Source organism: Mastigoproctus giganteus, chromosome 8, assembly GCF_048544385.1.
Source record: "Mastigoproctus giganteus isolate SK-2022 chromosome 8, ASM4854438v1, whole genome shotgun sequence".
NCBI lineage: Eukaryota > Metazoa > Arthropoda > Arachnida > Uropygi > Thelyphonidae > Mastigoproctus > Mastigoproctus giganteus.
The window spans coordinates 72,411,261-72,435,326 of NC_143582.1; the positions used below are offsets into that span (position 1 = coordinate 72,411,261).

Genomic DNA, 24,066 nt, shown 5'->3' on the forward strand with positions numbered 1-24,066 from the left:
CAAAGACAGATATTGTTGGGATTTCAGAGATGTGGTGTCACACAGATATAAGGAATGCAGAACTGGAATTTGGAGAGTACAATGTCCACAGAAAGGATAGACAGGATAGGAAGGGAGGAGGGGTTATGCTATTAGTTAAGAATACACATAAAATCCAAGGAAGTGAAGCCAGTCGACATCGCTGGACAGTGCAGTGTCGAGTCAGTTTGGTGTGACATAAGCATTGGGAGATCAAAATTGAGAGTAGGAGTGTGCTATAGGCCTAATGACTCTGATGAGTATAATAAGAAACTGTACAGAGAAATAGAGTGAGTGGGCCAGTAAATCAGAGAGTCTTATTATGGGGGATTTTAATTTCCCAGATATTGACTGGAATTTGGGGGCTGTTCACTCACACACTAGCAAGGCTTTTGTGGATTTATTGGATGATTGTTTTCTACATCAGCATGTTCGGGAGGCAACTAGAGGGAGTAATACTCTTGATTTGATTATCAGTAGTGATTCTTCATGCATTAAGAATCTGCACATAAATGAACCACTAGGTGGCAGTGATCACGGTGTTCTGAAGTGGGATTTACTCAAAGAGGTAACTACCATTAGGGGTAAAGGGAAGGAGTATTGCTTTCATAAAGGCGACTACGGTGGACTGAGACAGTATTTAAATTCTATACAGTGGGATCAACTGATGATGTTACCAACAGCAAATTCAAAATGGGAAGCAATCAAAGAACTTATCTTGGAAGCTACTAGGCTTTACATACCAACTAAGAAATATTGTTCAAGGTTTAGGCCTAAATGGATGTCAGATGAAAAATGAGGCGTATGGCAGAGAAGAAAAATGCATGGGATACATACAAATTAACACGTGACAGAGAAGCCTATGATAGATACAAGTTGATCTGTAACTTAGTTACTAAGCAGGTTAGGCAGGCAAAGGCAGATTACGAGAAATCCTTGGCAAAGGATGCGAAGAAAAACAGCAAAGAGTTCTTTACTTATGTAAACTCTAGAAGGATGGGGATGAATCAGATTGGTCCACTTGATATTGATGGGTCAACTGTTGATGATCCTGCTCAGGTAGCTAACAAACTAAATGAATATTTTGCATCGACATTCACACATGAGGAGTTATTCAGCGAGGGGAATGCCAGAGGTGTATTCAACTCTGGCAGTAAGCTAGATAATCTTGTAATAACTGAGAGTAAAGTGGAGGAGAAATTGTTGAAGATAAACACAAGTAAGGCATCTGGGGTAGATGGGATCTATCCGGTTATATTAAAGGAGGCAGCAATGGAAGTAAGCAAACCCTTAGCCATAATTATGAGAGCTTCCTTGGACTCAGGGGAGGTACCCATGGACTGGAGATGTGCAAATGTGACCCCAATTCACAAAGGAGGATCAAAGGCTGACACAAGTAATTATAGACCTGTGAGTTTAACTTCTGTTCCCGGAAAATTAATGAAGGCACTGGTTAAAGAAGCACTACAGGATCATCTAGACAAGACTTCAGTTATAGCTCAGACACAGCATGGTTTTGTTAATGGGAAGTCTTGCCTGACCAATTTGATTGGATACTATGATGCAGTCACAAAAGAACTGATGCAGGGAATAACTTTGATATTATATATTTGGATCTTAGAAAGGCTTTTGATACTGTTGCACATGGAAGACTGCTGCACAAATTGGAGCAGTGTGCATTGGAGGCAAATTGCTGCTATGGATAAAGGGGTGGTTGAGGGGGAGAAGACAGAGAGTGGTAATCAATGGACACTGCTCATCGCGGACTAATGTTATTAGTGGAGTCCCTCGGGGCTCAGTGTTGGGGGTCCATTATTGTTTTCTGTATTTATAAATGATATGGATGATGGTATATCATGCTTAATGTCCAAGTTTGTAGACGATACGAAGGTTGGCAGGGTTGTCAAGGACACTGCTGACACTATGCTGCTGCAACAGGATCTGGAAAGGTTGAGTAGATGGGCTGAGAGGTGGCAAATGAAGTTTAACATTGACAAATGTAAAGTGCTAGATATGGGAAACAGCAACCCCAGAGCAACGTATCAACTTTGTGGTACTACACTGACAGTGGTAGAGAATGAAAGGGACCTGGGGGTGGTTGTGCAGGCAGATATGAAGTTCTCTGAGCAGTGCAGATGGGCTGCAAGAGTAGCTCATGGTGTATTGTCAATGATATATAGGAATTTTTCTAGCAGGGATAAGGAGGTGATTATTCCCTTGTATAAGGCAATGGTCAGGCCACACCTAGAGTACTGTATACAGGCCTGGAGACCTCATTTTAAGAAGGATGTAGAGCTGCTGGAACGAATACAGAGAAGGGCAACAAGATTAGTGAATGGAACAAAGGGATGCTCTTACGAAGAAAGGCTTAATTTTTGCGAATTACAGTGTCTGGAGACTAGGCAGCAGCGAGGTGATCTGATTGAAGTGTACAAAGCCTTGAATGGTTTGAGCATGCTCAATGCTGATGGGATTCTTCCTCTTGCTCAGAATAATCACCTGAGAGGGCATAAATTCAAATTGAGGAAAGACAGATGTAGGATAGATGTGTGGAAATTTGCCTTTAGCCAGCGGGTGGTTGGTAGGTGGAACAGACTTCCATCTCTTGTCGTGGAAGTTGATAGTCTAAATAAGTTTAAGGCTCCGCTGGACAGGTATTTCGAACGAACAGAGGGGTGAAGTGGAAGTGGTTATTTTTTATTTATTTATTTTACTTTAATTTTTTTGGCTGATGCTGCGTATGCTTGCTTCCTCTCATCAAATGCCTCTACTAATGCTAATGCTAATATTTCTAATAGAGATTACCTTGACTTCTAATCTCTTTTGGAATAAGTACATCAGAAATATTGCTTCCTTTGCATCTAAAAAAACTGGGTTTTCTCTTTAGCTCTTGGCATTGCTTTTTTCCTAAACAACTGCTCACTCTACAAATCTCAAATCGACCCTACCATGGAACATTGCTCCCACATTTGGGGCAGTGCTCCCAAAACCTCTCTCACACTTCTACACGCCATTCAAAATAATGCACAGTCAGGTTAATTAATCACCCATCTCTTACAAAATCTCTCCACTGTCTGTCTCACAGACATTCTACTTCTGCTGCATGTCTTTTCTATAGATACTTCCATGGGTGCCATTCTTCTGAATTGGCCTTTTTTAATTCACCCACTCTCTTCCAAACCAGTCCGAATGCATGCCATAACCAGTCAGTATCCATGACCCATAACTGTTTGATTGTCTCTTCAGCTCTTGTTTTCTGAGGCATAACTTCCTTCACATGCATTTCCTGAAAATTACAATCTACAAAAATTGAAGTGTAATTTCAACAAGTATCTTCAATCATCTGGACTTTCGTTCCATACAGAGTGCTAAGTACTGTATGTTCTAATACCTTTTGTATTTGGGATTTCATATAAAAAAAAACAAAAAAAAAAAAAAAACCTAGTATTAATCTTGCAGATGCAATTTATAAGTGGCTTGTACAATAACACTTAACTTCTGTAGGTGTAAATAGTGCTAAAGGGGTAAGATGCTAGATGAACACAATGGAAATGGCATTTAAGACTGAAGGTTCATCAATATCTCAACACCACCTTCTTAGCTCTCAACCTTATATACCATTTTTCCAGGCACCACTATATTTATTTATTTTTATGTTTAGTAAAATGCACACATTACAGTAATAAACACTAGTTTCATCTGTATACAGAAATACTGCACAAAATAAGAATTAACACAAACATTCAATAATCAATAAAAATGGAACTATTTACAGCTTTGAACAAAATATAATGAAACAGGATTAATAAGATAAAAAATGACAGGCTAAATATCCTTAGTTAGACTTAAGTGAGCATAATAGAACAGTAGAATTAAAAAAAAAAAAAAAAAAAAAAAAAGGTTATTTTAGCACACCAGGAGTCAGCTTCCTGAATATTTTGGCAACAAAAATATCAACTCTGTAAAGATTGATTAGTTTAATATTATGAAATAGATGAATGGTTTGTTCTAAGAAGAGGCAAGAAGAATGTGTACTGAACACAGGAATTTGCACAAGGAACATGCCAAGAAATAAAAGTTACAAGAGCAGGAAAGTCAATAAAATTGTGGACTAAATTACAAGAACTTAAATTAAACCTTTTGCACAGAGCACTGTAGCCTGTGACGGAACTTGATATGTTTCTTGAGACAGAGGAAATGGATAAATTTGGTTTGATTATGTCAATTAGGTCCAAAATATTTTCTGGGATGGAGATAGTATCAATAAATTATCTTCTACTCACTATGTACTATGTATCAACCAATGAAGTCAAGATAAATAGAAGCTTGTTTTTTTTTTTTTTTTTTTGTTTAACTTTATTTTGGTGTTTCTAAAACATACATATGCAGAGTACTGTACAAGTGTTATGTTACCCAAGTTTCATAATTTAATAGCTTCAAACCATGTTTTCGTTCCCCATAATAAACATACCCTACCCTAATCTCCCAAAAGGGTATATGAACACCACTATTTTCATAGTCAAATAGATCTTCCCTGATAAATAAGTAATTCAGACTGGTAAGTAAGGAAGGCATGTAAATCGCAGAAGTTTGTTTTGTCATGGCACGTACAGCCATATATGTATTACACTAGCCAACATGATTTTTACCTCCAAGAATTTAAATGCTGTTTTTAACCAATTTTTATGCATAGATTTCGAAAATCACCATGATAGTTTCACATCACATCACAGTTAATAAATATAGAGGGAGTTACGTTTTACCAAAATATGCCAATTTCATATAATCTAGCCAGTAATGTACGACAGATATAAGTTAATTCTCTTAATTTTAGCAATTGATTCTGGCCTCAGTTTTCTTGTGATAAATAAAATCAGACTTCTACAAATGGTTCTTATGTTCAAATTCCAATGCAACAAGAAGATTGCACAATTAATGTTTTTGGTGAGGATTTTTGTAGACTGTGCCAAGGTTTTTCTCAAGTATTAACTGATTGTGACATGTTCTCAGAGTTGTACATCTATCCTCCAAACATAAACAGCCCCTTGAGAGTAGGAGGGTGCATTGCGGTAGCAGTAAAATTATTTCCGGCTCTATCTACCATTTTGCAAATATTTTTCCTTTCAGTGTTCACATGAGTAGAACTAGTAAGTTGCCACATCTGTGTACTGTGTAGTGATAAAAACTGAATTTGTGTTGTTTTTATATTGTCGTGTTCAAAACTGAATTTATATGTTTTCAGAAATTCATTTAGTGCTACAATGAATAAGCAGACACATAGGAAGTGTATCAATCATCCAGACAATTTCTGTTATGTTTGTGGACAGTTTATCCCAATGACTCAAAGGAAAAATAAAACAAACACTATAGAAAACAAAGAAAGAAAACAAACACTATAATATATCCAAATATACCTTCTGCAATTTGGCCCTCTACACACAGTGACGATTTGCCAGTACCAGTGCCCCCCCCCCCAAAAAAAAAACTTGGGATAACAGTAGTGGGGAAGATAACAGTGATCAAGTTCAAGTTAATGATTCCCCGGAAGCCTCCACTTCACAAGATATCGACTATCCACCAGTAAGTTCAGGTAGTGAGGTACATTCAATCAAACAAGATGAATTGAATGATTTGGTTCTAGACTTAAATTTGCCAAAAAAGAACAAGCTGAACTGTTAGGTTCTAAATTACAGCAGTGGAATATACTCACAGCAGGAACAAAGATTTCAGTGTTTTGAAAAAGATATGAAAAGTTTTTGAAATATTTTGCTATGGAGGATAGTATGTGTTTTTGCAAAGACATCATTGGACTTCTGAAAGAACTAGGCATCGTGCAAAAGTCAGATGAATGGCGTTTATTCATAGACGTCTCAAAATTAATTTAAAGCAGCTTTTCTTCATAATGGCAATGAATTTCCATCAGTTCCTGTTTTATTCAGTTGGACTTAAAGTCATGAAAGCATGTCTAAAGTTCTACATGCTATAAAATACCAAATACAAATGGATCCAAGATTTCCTTTGGCTCTGACGTCGGACATAACGTGCTTTAGCACATGCACATTTAAATGATATTAAATTTTCAGTTGTGGGATAATGGCAGAATATCCCACCAAGCTTTGGGAAAAGGTGAGAACCTGCTGGATGTTTTTGGGATTGCAATGGTAGCTGCTTGGTTGGATTATGGTTGGATTATGGTTGGAACATATGAAGTGATCTTAAGGTTATTGGTTTGCAGGAAGGTTCACAAAATACTGTTGTTTTTCGTGTTTGTGGGACAGCTGTGTGACAGAAGAACATTATGTTGTGCAACACTGGGACAAGCAGGACGAGTTCATACAAGGAGAATGTAATGTAAAATATATTCTTTTAGTGCAATAAAACAAGATTCTTCTTCCATCCCTGCACATCAAATCTGGATTGATGAAAAATTTTGTGAAGATAAAGAAGGTAACGAATTTGCATACTTTAGAAGTGTGTTTCTTAATTTAACATAGGCCAAACTTAGGAAGGAATTTTTGTAGGACCCCAAATTAGAAAACTCCTGAAAGACAATGTATTTAAAACTCAGTTAAAGGAGGTTGAATTGACAGCTTGGTGGTCATTTAAGGTGGTAAGTTGGATTTTGGGTAATAGGAAAGAAGAAAACTATGAAATGTTGGTGTCAATTTACTTGAGTGCTACAAAAACATGGGCTGTTGAATGTCGCTTAAAATTCATTTTCTTCATTCCCATCCTGAATTTTTACCTGAAAATCTTTGAGATGTATGTGATGAACAAAGGGAGCGGTTTCATCAAGATATTTCCATGATGGAAAAGTGGTATCAAGATTGCTGGGATCCTGTAATGATGAGCAATTACTGCTGGTTACTTGTGAGAGAGAGTAAGCAGGGGATACAAGAGAAAATCCCTTAGTAGTAAACATTTTTAAGGGACAATTACAGGTACGCTGATTATATATTATTGAAATATAACTATATTGCTATTTTTTCCAGAGTTAAACGAGTTATAAAGAATGTATAATATTTTTTTACACTTGTATTACAAACTTTAATTGTTTGTAGAAGTAAGAGAAATTTACCTCGATATGATATGTAGAACACTTCCTAATGACACTCTTCAGCAGTGGTGTAGCCAGGATAAGGTCAACAGGTACATTATATCCCCTGATGCTGAAATCTAGTATTGTGGCACCTTTTAGCATTAGGCAATTGGCACCTTTTTTGTAAATGTACTATCTGACAAAAAATCATCCTGGCTCTGCCACCACTGTTCTCCAGCAAATAAACAAAAATAAAATTAATTAAAAAATTAAAACAAGTTAAAAGCAAATTTTAATACATAATTTAATCTTAATATAATCAAAAACTTGAATTATACATATATACCCCTTTGTGTTAATGTTAAACATTTGTACATCTTTTAATGTAAATGTGATAGAGACTTCTTATGGTGATTTTCAGAATCAGCTTGTTTATTTCCTCCATATTTTCACATCACATATTTATCACATATTTTCATTGTGGAGGTATGAAAAAAAAATATATTTCATTGGCTAATATTATTTTTGGATGTCATATTACTGGCTTCTAAAATTTGTGCTGCTGCTGCTGACAGCCTACTCCATCCAAAGTTGACTGCTGGTGATATTATTGTGAAATTAAAGCATGAAAGTGCCACCACTGTCCAGAAGTACAGAGGAAGACCATTGAAGCTCACCCCCATCTAGCCAGAGAGTATTTAGAAGGGTAGTATGACAATTATATCAGAAAACCCTGCAAAACATCAATCAGACGTTTACAGCAACAACAAGGGTTTAGGTGGGTATGTACAAACAGTTCCACAGCCTCAGTTTTTGTACAAGAGCTTTAGTATATAAGCCAAACATCACCAACTGCAGTCAGTAATATCACCTTGCATGGTGCAATGAATGACATAATTGGTCCACAGGACAGTGGGAACTGGTTCAGTGGAGTAACAAATCTAGCTACATCCTATTCCAATTAGATGGACATGTGTGGAGGATGTCATAGGTCTGCTACTGGAGTATATTGTCAACAATTAATTTCAGAGGAAGAGTTATGGCATGAATCTGTAACTCACAGTTCAGTCTAGGACTTTGGTGATTGTGCAGAGAATCAAACACCGACACCCACCTTAGCATTTCAGACAATTTTATAATCCCTATAACATTGCGGTTCTTTGGTACTAACCTATGTTTGTGGCAAAGGAATAATGCCTTATACCATTCTGCCAGTGCTTTTTGAGAATGGTTCATGAATGTGAATGAATGTACAGAAGTTGGAGCAGTTTGTACAGAGTCCTGATTTGAACCCTATGGGATGAACTGGAATGCTGGATGAGGGTGAGACTAAAATGTCCCATGCTGGTAGTGCAACTGGTAACTCTATTCTGGTGGGTGGACTGTGTTATAGCAGCCAAAGAGGGAACTGACACACTACTAAAGTGAGTGAGTAGCAGTCATGTCAACAAGAAACTGACATGTATCCAGGCACTTTTTGGAGGGTAGTGTATTTATATATAATTATAACATCTCAAAAAATCTAATCTTTCTAAATATTACTGTATTTAGTGAAGGAACAATTCTGGAACATAATAATCATTTAATATAACATGATTTCAGAGATATTCATAAAACACTATCTATACAGGATGAAATAAGCTTCTAAAGATGATACTGATAAAACATCAGTCATATTTATTAGCATTTAAGTTAGACTGTATTCTTTCAGTTCGAAATTAAAAAATTAGCTTAATTTAACAAAGATATTTCCTTGGGAATAATAATAAGGAAGGGTTATGTTATGTTATTTTGGTTTTTAGGAGCATTAGCAACTAAGGCCATATTGCTCCAGGGATATGCGGTGGTCATTCCCTGATCTTTCCGCATCCTCCGTATTTGGTGGTCACAGGCTCGAACCCCGGTCTAATCAAGAAGCGTGTGCTACGCACTGCTGCTCTTGCCCACCTGGCTACGGAGGTGCCAATAATAAGGAAGGGAATACAATATATATATAGAACTTACTAGAAACACACTAGAAATTACTACAATATATTTACACTGGAAAACACTCAAATGTCAATTTCATTTTACTAAATCGAACCTGCTCAAAGTTGCAAAATTAGGTAGGAAATAGCAGAAAACTTCAGTAACTCCTACATGACACAAGGAAAAACAAGGAAAATTACAATGACATGGTTGCATCCTACAGTGTAATTGGTGCAGCTACACCAGAGTAGCTGCACTAACCAGAGCCTTCAGCTTGAGGGAGGAGAGAAAAAGAAAAATGATCGGGGGGGGGGGGTTAAATTAAATTAAAATAGCATAGGCATGGGGGCAAGCTTGTGATAATACACCACTGCACAATAGTTGATTAGTTGGTTTAGTGCAGTGGTTTTCAACTGGGGTGCCGTGGCACCTTAGGATGCCACAACAACATTCCAGTGGTGCCATGTAATTTGGATTTAAGTTAAACTTATTTTTTTTTAAATTTATATGTTTGTTTCATTATAAAAAGGTGTACGGTATCTTTTTAATTTTGTGGTGATCTATAATTGATGTTTACTGAGTACCTCTATATAAAGAATAAAATGATATACTATATATATATAATTTGTATTTGGAAAGTGTGTGTGTGTGTGTGTGCGCGCGCGTGCGCGCACGCACACGCACACACACAGAATCAGATCTAACAGGCAGAAAATTCAGTAGGAATTCCGCAAAACAAAATAAATTACTTAGGGGTGCCATTATTAAAAAAAGGTTGAAAACCACTGGTTTAGTATTTAATGGCACATTGGCAACTGAGGCCATAATGTGCCAAGTAAAAATTAAAGCCGATACAAAAAATTTGGTAGCCTATAGTAGTAGTAGTAGCAGTAGTCGCATGTGATGCAAGAAAGTAAGTGTATGAGAGCTTATGCAGCATCAGCCAAAAAAAAAAAAAAAACACACACCATTCCCTCCAAATGCCTGTCCAGTTCCTCCTTAAATTTATTCAACCTATCAACTTCCATAACGAAAGATGGAAGTTTGTTCCAGCAATTAACCACCCGCTGGCTAAAGGCAAATTTCTGCACATCTATTCTACATCTGTCTTTTCTTAATTTGAATTTATGCCCCCTTAGGTTCATAATCTGAACAAGTGGAAGGATCCCATCAGAATTCAGCGTGCTCAATCCATTCAAGGCCTTATACACCTCAATCAGATCACCACACAGGTGCCTAGTCTCCAGCCACTGCAATTTGCAGAACTTAAGCCTCTCTTGGGATCCCTTCACTCCCCTCACCAACCTTGTTGCCCTTCTCTGTACACGCTCAAGTAAATCTACATCCTTCCTAAAATGAGGCCTCCAGACCTGTACGCAGTACTCAAGGCGTGGCCTGACCATTGCCTTATACAGAGGAACAATCACCTCCTTCTCCCTGCTAGCAAAATTCCTATATATCATTGACAAAACCCCATGACCTGCCCTGGCAGCCTGTCTGCATTGCTCAGAAAACTTCATATCTGACTGCACAATTACTCCCAGGTCTTTTTCATTTTCTACCACCTTAAGTGTAGTGCCACACAGTTGTTACGTTTCTCTAAGGTTACTTCTACCCATATGCAGTACTTTGCATTTGTCAAGGTTAAACTTCAGTTGCCACTTCTTAGCCCATCTGCCCAAATTATCTAGATCCTGTTGCAGTAGCACACTGCCATTACTGTCATTAACAACCCTGCCAACCTTTGTATCATCTGCAAACTTCGACATTAAGCCTGATATACCTTCATCAATATCATTGATAAATATACAAAACAACAGTGGACCTAACACCGAACTCTGTGGGACTCCACTAATAACATTAGTCCATGAAGAGCAGCACCCATTGATTACCACCCTCTGTCTTCTCCCACTTAACCATCCTTTTATCCATTGTAGCAACTTACCCTTAATACCATTCTGCTCCAATTTGTACAACAGTCTTCCATGTGCAACAGTGTCAACAGCTTTCCTGAAATCCAAATATATGATATCAAAATTATTTTTTGCATCCAGTTCCTTTTTAACCATATCGTAATATCCTATCAAATTTGTCAGACAAGACTTTCCCTTAACAAACCCATGCTGTGTCTGAATTATTGCTGCAGTCTTGTCTAGATGATCCTGCAATGCATCTTTAACCAGTGACTCCATTATTTTACCAGGAATAGAAGTTAAACTAACTGGTCTGTAATTACTCGTGTCACCCTTCGATCCCCCTTTGTGAATTAGGGATACATTTGCACATCTCCAGTCCGTGAGGACCTTCCCTGAGTCCAAGGATGTTCTCATAATTATGGCTAAGGGTTTGCTTAGTTGCTATAAACTGGCTACATCAAGAAGGTAAACACGATATGCTCCGGTATAAAGGTAAATAAAAAATATAAACTTAAATATTTCTATATAAATTGATTGAGTGTAAAAAGTTAAAAATGTCAGACATATTGTCTCTGTCACCTCAAATCTGACTGAGTGTAGATGGTTCAGCCAGATTATTAAAATCACAGGACACTCTATAAAAACATGACAAATAGTTCATCTCACACATAGGTGGGTCATCCACCCTCAGCAAAAAGGAATGTGTTAGATGACTATAACCTATGCAGAGCCGAGTAAGAACAACTTCCTCTCTTCGAACCCTGCATAGACTGGACTGCCATTGCATGATTACAGGCTTGATGTGATGTAGTTTATTTGTGGCCTGTTTGTGCCAGGAATCTTGCCATTGGGAATATAATTTAGAATGTATTATTTGCCTGAAGTCTGTACAGGGGACTGACAGGCAATGATTATCCAGGGAAATGGCTGACTTGGCAACGGTATCAGCTAATTCATTTCCCTGGACCCCAATGTGGCTTGGGATCCAGCAGAAGTGAATGTCAAATTCTGATTCAAAGAGAGAAAAAAGCATCTGGTGGATCCGGACAGGGCTGGGTGAGGGTTATGCCTCATGGATAATAATGCCTGTAACATGCTTGATGAGTCACTATATATCATATACCTTTTGTAATCGCTATTTTTAATGTGATTAAGGGATGTTTATATCGCATGCAACTCTTCAAGTATAAATACTAGTTTCCTGTGGGATCTTATTAGACAATGTTTTGTGAGGAAACACAACAGCAGATCCCACATAACATTCTGACTTCAAGCCATCTGTATAGACTGGCAGAAACTCAGAATACTGCTGTCTCCCAGAACTTAAGGTAGAAGTCACAAGTTGGAATATAGGCATGCCAGGGTGGAAGGAATTGCCTTGGAGACTGAGCAACATTGTCTACCATTATGTTTAGTTCATTTAACAGTCCTTGGATGTGAATACCAAAAGGTTTGACGGGTGTTGTAAAGATTTTCCCAATGTGGCTCAAAAACGAATGCCCGCGTGGGATGATCACACAGGGATTTTAATTTAAAGGCATATTGTAAAGACATCTGCTTACGTTGAACAGAATACAGATGTTTCATTTGCTTCAATGAAGGCTTTGGACAGGAGATGTGCGAAAAAATCCAGTGGCTGTTCAAATGGCCTGATGGTGGACTGGACCTACCACCGAAGTACACTATCTTTAGCAGAACCATAAATCTGAGATCCATAATCAAGTTTGGAATGGACAAGGGTAGAGACGAAGAAGGGTAGAACAATATGCACCCCATGAAGCTGATGAAAGGGTATGAAGGATGTTAAGCCCCTTATCACATCTTGTCCTAAGCTGATGAACATGTTTTAGAAATGTCAGCTTCTTGTCGAAAATAAGTCCAAGGAATTTGATTTCTGCTACAACTGGTATGTTGTTTTGCCCGAGCTTAATTCTGGGTCAGGATGAAGATTACGTTTGCAACAGAAGTGTACACAAACGGTCTTCTGTGATGAAAATCTGAACCCATTAGCCAATGACCTTGGATGTAAAGTGATCAATAGTTTTTTGCAGTTGCCTTTCAATAACCCTCATATTGTATGAATGACAAAATACAGCAAAATAGTCAACACAGAGGGCATTGTTTACCGTGGGTGGAAGTTGTTCTGTAACAGAGTTTATTTTGACACTTAGGAAGGATCCTTGTGGGACTCCCTCCTCCTGAAAAAATACTCGAGAGAGAGAGAGAGAGAGAGAGAGAGAGAGAGAGAGAGAGAGAGAGAGAGAGAGAGAGAGAGAGAGAGAGAGAGTGGATCCTAAACAGACTTGAAATTGGAGATTTGGGAGAAAGTTTTTAATAAAAAGAGATAGGTTACCCCCAAGACCAAAGTTATAGAGGTCTTCTAATATGCCAAATCGCCAGGCTGTGTCGTACGCTTTTTCAATATCAAAGAAAACTACTACCAGATGCTTGGATTTAATAAAAGCGTCACGAATGTAAGTTTCAAGTCGGATTAAACGATCCAAGGTTGATCTGTTTCTTCAGAAGCCACACTGTGCCTTGGAAAGTAGACCATTTATTTCTAAATACCATATAAGGCAAGAATTAACCATTCTTTCCAGGACCAAACAGCTTGTCAGACGATAGTTACTTGGATTTCTAGGATCCTTTCCTGGTTTTGGGAAGGCAAGAACAATTGCCTTTCGCCAGGAATCCAGAAATTGTTTATTAAGAAAAATTCTATTAAATAAAATTAAAAGGTGATCCTTAGATTGTGGTGAGAGGTGTTTTATAATTTCATAGTGAATGTCATCTGGCCCAAACGCACTTGTACACGTGAGAAATAGTGCTGAATTAACTCTAAAGGGCTTGAACCATATAACAAACCCTTTACTCTGTGTAAAGGGTTTATTATATGGTTCAAGCCCTTTTGAGAATCTGAATGGATATTTCTCATATTTCTCTTTCAGGGCCAAAAACTGTGGGGGTGAATGATGTTATTGCAGAGGTTTTTGCAAAAGTTTCCCCTAGAGTGTTTGCAACTGCAGTTCGATCTGCAATTGGACATCCACTGTCCTCGAAGGGCTTAGTGGATATTTCCCCTTCATTTTCCGGATCTTATTCCAGATTACTTTTGACCTAGCCACCTGAGTTATGGATGATGTAAAATGGATCCAAGATTTCCTTTGGCTCTGACGTCGGACATAACGTGCTTTAGCACATGCACATTTAAATGATATTAAATTTTCAGTTGTGGGATAATGGCAGAATATCCCACCAAGCTTTGGGAAAAGGTGAGAACCTGCTGGATGTTTTTGGGATTGCAATGGTAGCTGCTTGGATAGTCGTTTCTGTGACATATATGACTGCATCATTGATGGGCTCATGACTGACTGCAGTGATGTCAAGATTTGCCAGATGTTGAAAGGCATTCCAGTCAGCCTGATCAATCTTCCACCGGGATAAACTAAATGGCAGACACAGTCTACCACTAGTTAGGGTGGATATCATGGGGAAGTGATTGCTTCCATATGGGTTTTCTTCCACCTCCCAAGTAAGTGAAGGAAGGAAGGGGAGTAGATAGAAAAATCAATGGCAGAAAATATACGGATAGGCATGTGGAAGGTGTTTGCTCCCACATTTAGGAGGGAGAAGTCATTGTCAGTGAGCATATGCTCTATGACTCGTCCCCTTCCATTGAAATCACCAAGAATTAAACAAGGGAAAGGCAACTGTATGATAAGATTATCAAGGTCTTTCTGGAGGATGTCAATCCCAGGTGGCAAATAAACAGAGCAGACAGTTAATAAGAACCCCACTGTAAGGCAAATTGCTATAGCCTCAATGCTAGTTGTAAGTTGCAAAGGCTGAAATGGGATCTGGTTGCTGACAAGGATTGCGACTCTTCCATGAGCAGGATCATCCACAATTCTATCCTTACGAATGATGGTAATGTTATGCATGGCGGGGTCATCATTTGGCTTTAAATAAGTCTCCTGTATGCAAAAGCAAGCTGGTTTGTGATTTTTCAGAAGTGCCTTGATGTCATCAGTATTTTGCTGGAATCCACAGCAATTCCAAGAATTGAGCCATTATTTGGGCTTGGTGGGTCCACCAGGCGGCTTCTGATGTGCTGGGGGCTTAATTTTGTCAGTCTTGGATTTATCTTTCCTGGGGAAATATGGATGCTGTCCTATGTCCATTTCTTCCTCTGCAAAGAGTTCCAAGATGGACTCATCATGAACCTGCTTGGTTTCGACATCCATTATTTCTTGCCTGAAGTGGGCAGTTCAGTTTTCTGTGATGTTAATTTAGTGGTTGCTGTTGGTAATGCTGGAGCACTGGGAGGTAGTGATATTGGAGTGGCAGCTGACTGTGATTTTTTGGTGGGCTTTAGTGGACTCAATAAATAGCGAGCAATGGGAGTAAAAGAGTCCCTTGGGAAAACAGTCATATCAGTTTGGGTTACGATGGTACTCTTACCAGAAACTTTCTGGGCGGAAGGCTTCACACTATTTATTGGTTGGATACATTTTCTGGCCTCTGGGTAGGAGATGTTCAGCTCTGTTTTTAATTTTTGAATCTCCTTTTCATCCTTCCCCCGCTTGCATGCACGAGAGTATGCAGGGTGCACTCCTTGGCAGTTAGTACAATTGGGTTTGAGCTAGACATTCCTTGCCTTTGTAATCTTTAGCACCACATCAAGCACAGGCAGGGTTATTACGACAAGCTGTTTGTGGCCATACTTTTGACATTTAAAACACCTCAGTGGGTTTGGAACGTAAATCCTCACTGGGCAGTTTAAGTATCCTGCCTTGATGGAACTTGGAGGCTGTGGGGTGTTAAATGTTAGGATGAGAATTCGGGTAGGGACAAGATTCCCATCCTTTTGCATGGATATTCACTTGACAGCTGTCACTCCTTGTTCTTTTAATTCAGAGCAGATCTCTTCTACAGAAACATGAAGTTCCCACTCTGATATGACACCTCGTGACAAGTTCAGAGTTTTGTGAGGGGTTTTGATGATGGATATTCCCCTTACAGATGTGGCTTTCAAAATTTTTTCAGCACGCAATATATTTGATGCTTCGACTAAAATATCTCCAGAACGCAGCCATTTTACGGATTTAGGTGATCCTGCCATCAATTCTAATCCTTTCTGGATAAAGAAGGGTGACATTTTCCCAATTGACTGCTCTCTGGTAAAATGGAGAATGAGGAACAGAGGTATCAGATGGTGTTTCCTCCTCAGTTCTGGCTCTTTTAACAGAATTGGTGTCATTATCATCTGATGATCGATTAGGTAGGGGCCTTGTTGGGGTCCCAAAAGAAGTTGGATTTATATTACTCATAGGAGTAAGATCAAAATTTCCGATGCCCTAAGTACCTCACCCACCACGGAGCCCTACAAGGGGTTGCCCACTCGTGAACTAGCAGGTACTGGATAAATGAATGGCATGCCAAGTTCGCTTAGGAGCACCACATCCACGTTTCCAATAAGCCTTGATCCCATCCCAGGAGCAAAGGGAGGGAGACTTATTGGAACACGTTAGACCCTTACAGTATGAACCACCTGTCAATTGAGCCCAGTCGGGCCGGTCTGGGACCACCCATTTTGTCGAATCAGGGGTCAAAGTGGTGTATTAAGGCTGGGCCCCTCAACCACCAGGATCCCCCTTTCCGAGTTACCATGGGTCACGGCACATGGCTGCACATGTCAGATTCCATTGGGAGGTCCCCTCATCACATACAGGTGCCCAAGTCAAGGGGGGGCTGCACAACAGTAACTGAAAATGTTAAAGGAAAAGAACTTATGATATTGTAATACTATTGAAACAACTCTAGTAGCAACACTATTTGTATTATGCATAGATAAAACAAAATAAATAATACTCCTTGAAAGGGAATCCTTTTCTTTGTTAATACTATGCTGGTTCAACTCAGTGATAGCAGGGGTTGAATCCTACACATATGAGTGATCAATACCACTAAGAAAATTTTGTTTACACTGTGCTAATTCTGGTTATCCTTTAGCTTTTATGGAAAAGCAACTTCAGTTCTGCTCATATTAAAACTGTTATCCAGAAATACATAAAGAAGAGAAAGAATGGCAGAGAGACTATGTTTATTGTTAGAAAGGGGCACTGTTAAATTAACATATTTAGTTAATAATTATAAGTTAATGTGAAAAAAAACTTACAAATTTAATAACTTTGACCAGTTTCTTTTCACAAATTTCCATGTTAAATAGCGACCAAATTCATTTCTTGCAGCAACAGCAATAACATGAGCTATATCCTGTGGCCGAACTTTGTTTTTATCCAATGAATAATTCAGATACCTGATAAATATATATTGCATAACTACCCAGACAATGAAATAGTATATTATTATACATTAAAATTTTCAAGATAGACATGAGAAGCATATCTGCAATTTGTACTGTCACTAATGGCATGCTATGGATAAACCAATGATTTATTTAATAAACACACATATTTAAAGTGGAAAGAGTAAATCAAAAATAAATTTTATATAAATATTTCTAGGCAATTGTTTGTATGTTAAGAAGACATTATGTGGTGGTTCATAAAGAATTAGTGTAAAGTTGATTGACAGCAATTAAACCATGTGAGCTGCTATAAAGCAAAATTTTATTGGGGAATAAAATTTATAGTTTATCATTAGTAAAGTAAAACTCCCACCAAAACTTGCTAATTCATTTCACAGATATATGTGGTCTCAGTTCCAATTTCAGTGATATACATTTCTATCTACTATCTGCAAAGCTCCAATTACTTTATCTGACAGTCTCAATTATCAGTTACCTAGCAGACAGGTTAGTGCCATTGCATCATGTTTGCAATGGAATTAACCTGTTTGCTAGTGAAATTTCTATATAGTTCGAGGCTTTAGCCCAAAAATTGTCTTGATTAGTTACTTCAAAGACCACTCATCTCAAATGCCCTAATTATTCACTCTACGATTCCTTTCACTTCAAAGCTGATCCTTGTGCACATGTCTATTCTGTTATTCCTTGTCAAAAACTTCCTAATTTGGAATCTTCTCTTTTTGGTCTCTTCTGGCTTAAATTCACTTTACCTCATTTTGAAAAATTCCCGTTGCCTCAGTTGATCTTCCAACTTTACAAATCACTCAGACCTTTTTTTGACTTTTTCTTTTAACTTAACTTTCTCCAACATTTCCTCTTCCCTAAATTACCTTACAGTGAAGTAATTTTCCCTTGGTGACTTTAATTATCATAAAACCAGCTGGTTTAAATATTTTTTCTAATTGCACAGACAAGGCTAGTACAGAAATTCTCATATTTGTGATTACAAATCACCTACTGGGACTGTGCCATAATAACAGACAAGACAATCCCACACAACAGACCGGATATAACCCTTGTCAACAAGAAGGAAAAGGCTACCTATCTAACTGACATAGCAATGCCCTACACTGCCAACCTCCAGAGAATCCACGAGGCAAATATCAGGAAGTACGTGGACCAAGGACAGGAGATCAAAGAGATGTGGTATATGCAACAAGTAATGACCATCCTGATCATTGTGTCAACGACCGGTATGGCACCAAAGACCCTACATAACAGCCTAGCAGCAATAGAGCTCCCAGAGAATGCATATAAGGAACTCCAGAAGGTCACAATCCTGAATAATTATTTTTCCCTGATGGGGGAGATATTAATATAACAATAATAATAACACAGTGAAAATTACTTCCATGCATAATCTTGGGTATACCTGCTTGTGTATATGTTCATCCTAACTGAATCACCATTACTTTTCTATGGTAATAGCTTTTGGACCATCTCTTTTTATGTAATTTTTATCTACATTTCTCCATAGTATGACTATCAAACATAAATGCCATCTGTTAATTCATTTTCTTTGAGGTTCATAATAAACAATTTCATAATAGCTATCCTAATTAAAACTTAGCATTAGTATTAGTTGAGGCATATGATGCAAGAAAGCAAGATTATATAGCATCAGTCAAAAAAAAAAAAAAAAAAACCCTTCTCATTTCACCCACCAGTCACTCCAAATGTTTGTCTAGTTCAGCCTTAAATTTATTTAAGCTATCAACTTCCTCAAACATCAGATGGAAGTCTGTTCCAGCAATCAACTACCCGCTGACTAAAGGCAAACAGTTTAGTTGGAAAATCCTAAACTTATTTTGTGAACTATTTTAAATATATTTAAATATAGTGAAAATGAATGAAATTAAAATGAAAAAAAAAAAAACCACTCATTAAGATAAAAAGGATACATTCACTGAGTACTCTAATTTGGCCACTAAAATTCATGAAAATAAAAAACACAAAAATAAAATTCACTGCTAATAGCTATCCCAATAGCTTTTACTCGCACATCTTTAGTTATATAAAAGGAAGGGAATGGAATATGATAGAAACAGGTTAAACTAAACAGGTTCTGTTGTCTCTAAATAGGCCTACAAGGCTGGGACAATTCATATTTAACAATTAGACTTTACACCAGCCGGTATTCAAATAAACAAATTCCAATCCTGCAACTAAAACACTTTATTTACAATAAAATAAAATAAAATACGAGCGTATAAAATGAAATTAAATGAAATAAAATAAAATATATAATAGTCTAAAACTGATGTGATTTAATTTACAATAAAATACTAAAATATATAAAATATGATTATAAAAGCCTCTCTCCCTGTTTGAAGGTTGTCCAATGCATCTTTTCCAATGCATATGAGAGGAGACTACTAATTGAATATGTGCCAACAAAACTCTTTTTAATAATCTACTATATTCCATTACATTCCTCTGAAAATGTGTGAGCAAAAGCTAGAGGTATAGCTATTAGCAGTGAATTTTTATTTTAACAGTTTTCATTTTTTTAGTGAATGAAAATGGATAGTCAGTGATGATTCTTTGTTATCTTAATTAAAAATTTTTATTTTTTTATGTATTTTCATTCACTTTTCACTGCATTTAAAATATGTAAGTAGTTAAAAGCAGTTCACAATAATAGTCAGAATTTTCCAGTTAAGCTAGAATTTTTTATTAGCACTATTGATTGAACTTGTGGAACATGCTCTATATAAATATAAATTACTTGTATAACTATCCAGTATACCACTATGTAATTAATGTAATGTTTACTGAAAGTTTTTGCCAGTTAGGAAGTTGTGATGATTATAACTGCATGTAAAAAAATATGATGATGCAATTCCACTATTATCATTAAGGATAAGTGCACAATATGCTTTTATGATGGTTCCATTAATTTCCAAAATTACTGTTTTAATTTTGGCACTTAAAACAGATAAAATCCATTTGTTTTTATCTGATATATTTTTTTAATTTAATGTACATGTATGTAATTAAAAGCATCTAAATCAATACAATGCTTACTGTGATAATGTCTGTATATCTTGTGTTTGGCCAAGTGCAGCTAACAGTAGTCGCTTCTCAGATGGCAACTGAACAGTCTGATATCTCATCCAGCAGAAATCCCATTCTTTAATGCCTCCATATCTTATACCAGCAGGATATACTACACCTTTTAAATAAGGAGGAATTCTGATTTAAAAAAAAAAAAAAAACCCAATAATATACATTATTGTATTTACACACAATATATTTTTTTGTATACATACAATTTACATACAATAATACAACAATAATATTTAGCCGCTTTAGTGAGAAATTGATGCATCAAATTATTTTCTATAAGTAGCTTATACATCTAGTCAGGATCATTAGTTTATTTTGAATTGAGACAGTGAGATTTGGAAGTTAGTTAATACTTAAGTGTCCATAGATTTACCGTTCATAACTTGCGCCACAGTTATACAATACAACGTTATATCCCGAACTAGATAGCCTTAGTATAGTATAGTATAGTATAGTATAGTATAGTATAGTATAGTATAGTATATAATATAATATTGCAGTTAATCAGCAAAATCTATTAATTTTGTTAAACTTCATTGTCAATTAAATTAAATTGTACTTTTAACTAAATACATATATCGACTTACATTACAAACGTAACATAATTAAATAATACATAACTTGATATCGAAGTTATATAAACGGAACTTGTAGATAATATTTGATATTGAAAAATATATATAGCATTATAACTGTGTTGGGATACAAGTTTAGGGTTATAATTTTGTACTGAAATTGAAATTTTATTGAAATTAAATCGAAATCATGACTCAGACCAGAGCATGAAAGCAAAAGGCTCAAGCTAATGGGAGTGCTGTGGCTCAGAAGAGAACTCAGGGACAGTTGCCCTCTGAATCACAGCCTTTTAAAATGCACTGCTTGCATGATGTTTGCGAAGCAATTAGGTATGGGACATGATATTGCCATGGAGGATGTCTTTGTGTGTGCACGATGCAAGAAGTGTAACGAAATCAGGCGATAACTCAGCGTTGTTATGGGCCTATATGAGAGCTTGAAGGACAGGATGGATGCCCTCGAAGGATCTAAAGTGAGTGGCCCATCAAGCTCTCAGCTGCCCAAATTAACGGCAGAGCTTGCAATTGGTCATCACGCAACACAGCGGCAACCCCCAAGGCATAATGCGCTGGTCCCACAGGTACAAGTAGTTGTAGGTGACTCTATTGTCAGGGAAATTGGGATCATGCTTTGTAAAAAGGATAGGTGGAACAGGACCAGGGTATTTCTGCCAGGGGCAAAGGTTGATGACGTTGTAGAGCGGATATCATCTTTTAAGGGCACAAAAGGTGATATAGTTGAACACGTTGGCACTAATGATATTAAGAGTAGTAGACTGGCAGAATTACTTAACAAGTACAGGTCACTGTTGAAAAAAAGCCGTGAATTAGGGTTGAATTTGAAAGTGTATGGAATTCTGCGCAGACACGATAGGAGGGAGTATATGATGAGAGCCTTGTTGATCGATTCGGCCCTGGAAAGATTGTGCAAGGCTCAAGAGGTAGAATTTTTTTCAGCCTGGTCTGAACTTGTTAAAGAAGGGACTGCTTCTACAGGGATGGGATACACTTAAATAGAAAGGGTGCAAGAATATTTGCTGATGCTATCGAGGCAGTGTAAGGAGGTTCAGAAAACTGAAAGCTTGGGGGGATACAAGGACTAATAGATTAACAGTAGCCACTGGCAGAGGTGAAGGTTTTTCTTGCACTGCTTCTATTGGAATGAGCAGAAGCCTGGAAAACAAGATGCAGGATATTTCAGACTGCTGGGAGTCATTGCGGTTGAAATAAACACATGGGTTGTGTTAGGGTAGCTAAGAAAAAGAAGAGTTGCATGTATACTTGAGTGTACACCAATGCTAGGAGTTTAGTAAATAAATTTGATGAATTTGAGGTATTGTTCAAAGCATCAAAGGCGGATATTGTTGGGATATAAGAGACGTGGTATCACACAGATATAAGCAATGCAGAACAGGAATTTGGGGAGTACAACGTCTACAGAAAGGACGGACAGGATAGGAAGGGAAAAGGGGTTATGCTATTAGTTAAGAAACACATAAAATCCAAGGAAGTGAAGCCAGTCGACGTTGTTGGACAGTGCAGTGTCGAGTCGGTTTGGTGTGACATAAGCATTGGGAGATCAAAATTGAGAGTAGGAGTGTGCTATAGGCTGAATGACTCTGATGAGTATAATGAGAAACTGTACAGGGAAATAGAGTGGGCCAGTAAATCAGAGAGTCTTACGATGGGGAATTTTAATTTTCCAGACACTGACTGGAATTTGTGGGTTGGTCACTCACACACTAATTAGGCTTTTGTGGATTTATTGAATAATTGTTTTCTACATCAGCATGTTCGGGAGGCAATTAGAGGGATTAATACTCTTGATTTGATTATCATTAGTGATTCGTCATGCATTAAGAATCTGCAGATAGAGGAACCACTAGGTTGCAGTGATCACAGTCTGCTGAAGTGGGATTTACTCACAGAGGTAACTACCATCAGGGGTAAAGGAAAGGATTATTGCTTTCATAAAGGCGACTATGATGGATTTAAATTCTGTACAGTGGGAACAACTGATCATGTTACCAACAGAAAATTCAAAATGGGAAGCATATAAAGAATCTTGGAAGCTACTAGGCTTTACATACCAACTAAAAAATATTGTTCAAGGTTTAGGCCTAAATGGATGTCAGATGAACTAATGAGACACATGACAGAGAAGAAAAATGCATGGGATACATACAAATTAATGGGCGACACAGAAGCCTATGATAGATATAAGCTGGTCTGTAACCAAGTCACAAAGGAGGTTAGGCAGGCAAAGGCAGATTATGAGAAATCTTTGGCAAAGGATGCAAAGAAAAACAGCAAAGAGTTCTTGACTTATGTAAACTCTAGAAAGAAGGGGATGAATCAGATTGGTCCACTTGATATCGATCGTTCCACTGTTGATGATCCTGCTCAGGTAGCTAACAAACTAAATGAATATTTTGCATCGACATTCACACATGAGGCGTTATTCAGCAAGGGGAATGCCAGAGGGGTATTCAACTCTGGCAGTAAGCTAGATAATCTTGTAATAACTGAGAGTAAAGTGGAGGAGAAATTGTTGAAGATAAACACAAGAAAGGCACCTGGAGTAGATGGGATCTATCCGGTTATATTAAAGGAGGCAGCAAAGGAAGTAAGCAAACCCTTAGCCATACTCATGAGAGCTTCCTTGGAATCAGGGCAGATACCCATAGACGGGAGATGTGCAAAGGTGACCCCAATTCACAAAGGAGGATCAAAGGCTGACACAAGTAATTATAGACCTGTGAGTTTAACTTCTGTTCCAGGAAAATTAATGGAGGCACTGGTTAAAGAAGCACTGCAGGATCATCTAGACAAGACTTCAGTGATAGCTTGGACACAGCATGGTTTTGTTAAGGGGAAATCTTGCCTGACCAATTTGATTGGATACTATGATGCAGTCACAAAAGAACTGGATGCAGGGAATAACTTTGATATTATATACTTGGATCTTAGAAAGGCTTTTGATACTGTTGCACATGGAAGACTGCTGCACAAATTGGAGCAGTATGGCATTGGAGGCAAATTGCTGCTATGGATAAAGGGGTGGTTGAGGGGGAGAAGGCAGAGAGTGGTAATCAGTGGACACTGCTCATC

General features: G+C 37.6%; 1 protein-coding gene across 1 annotated transcript in view; it reads right to left on the minus strand.

The window, feature by feature from the left end:
* Positions 1-15,011: 15,011 nt before the first annotated feature.
* The window catches only part of LOC150081627 (glutamyl aminopeptidase-like), a 253,803-nt gene continuing 244,748 nt past the window's right edge, over positions 15,012-24,066 (minus strand). The window contains exons 13-15 of the mRNA XM_090380268.1: positions 20,339-20,506; positions 17,120-17,260; positions 15,012-15,195 (exon numbers count right to left, since the gene is read on the minus strand). Of these exons, the coding sequence (XP_090236394.1) occupies positions 15,012-15,195; positions 17,120-17,260; positions 20,339-20,506 (493 nt within the window). The remainder of the gene's footprint in view (positions 15,196-17,119; positions 17,261-20,338; positions 20,507-24,066) is intronic.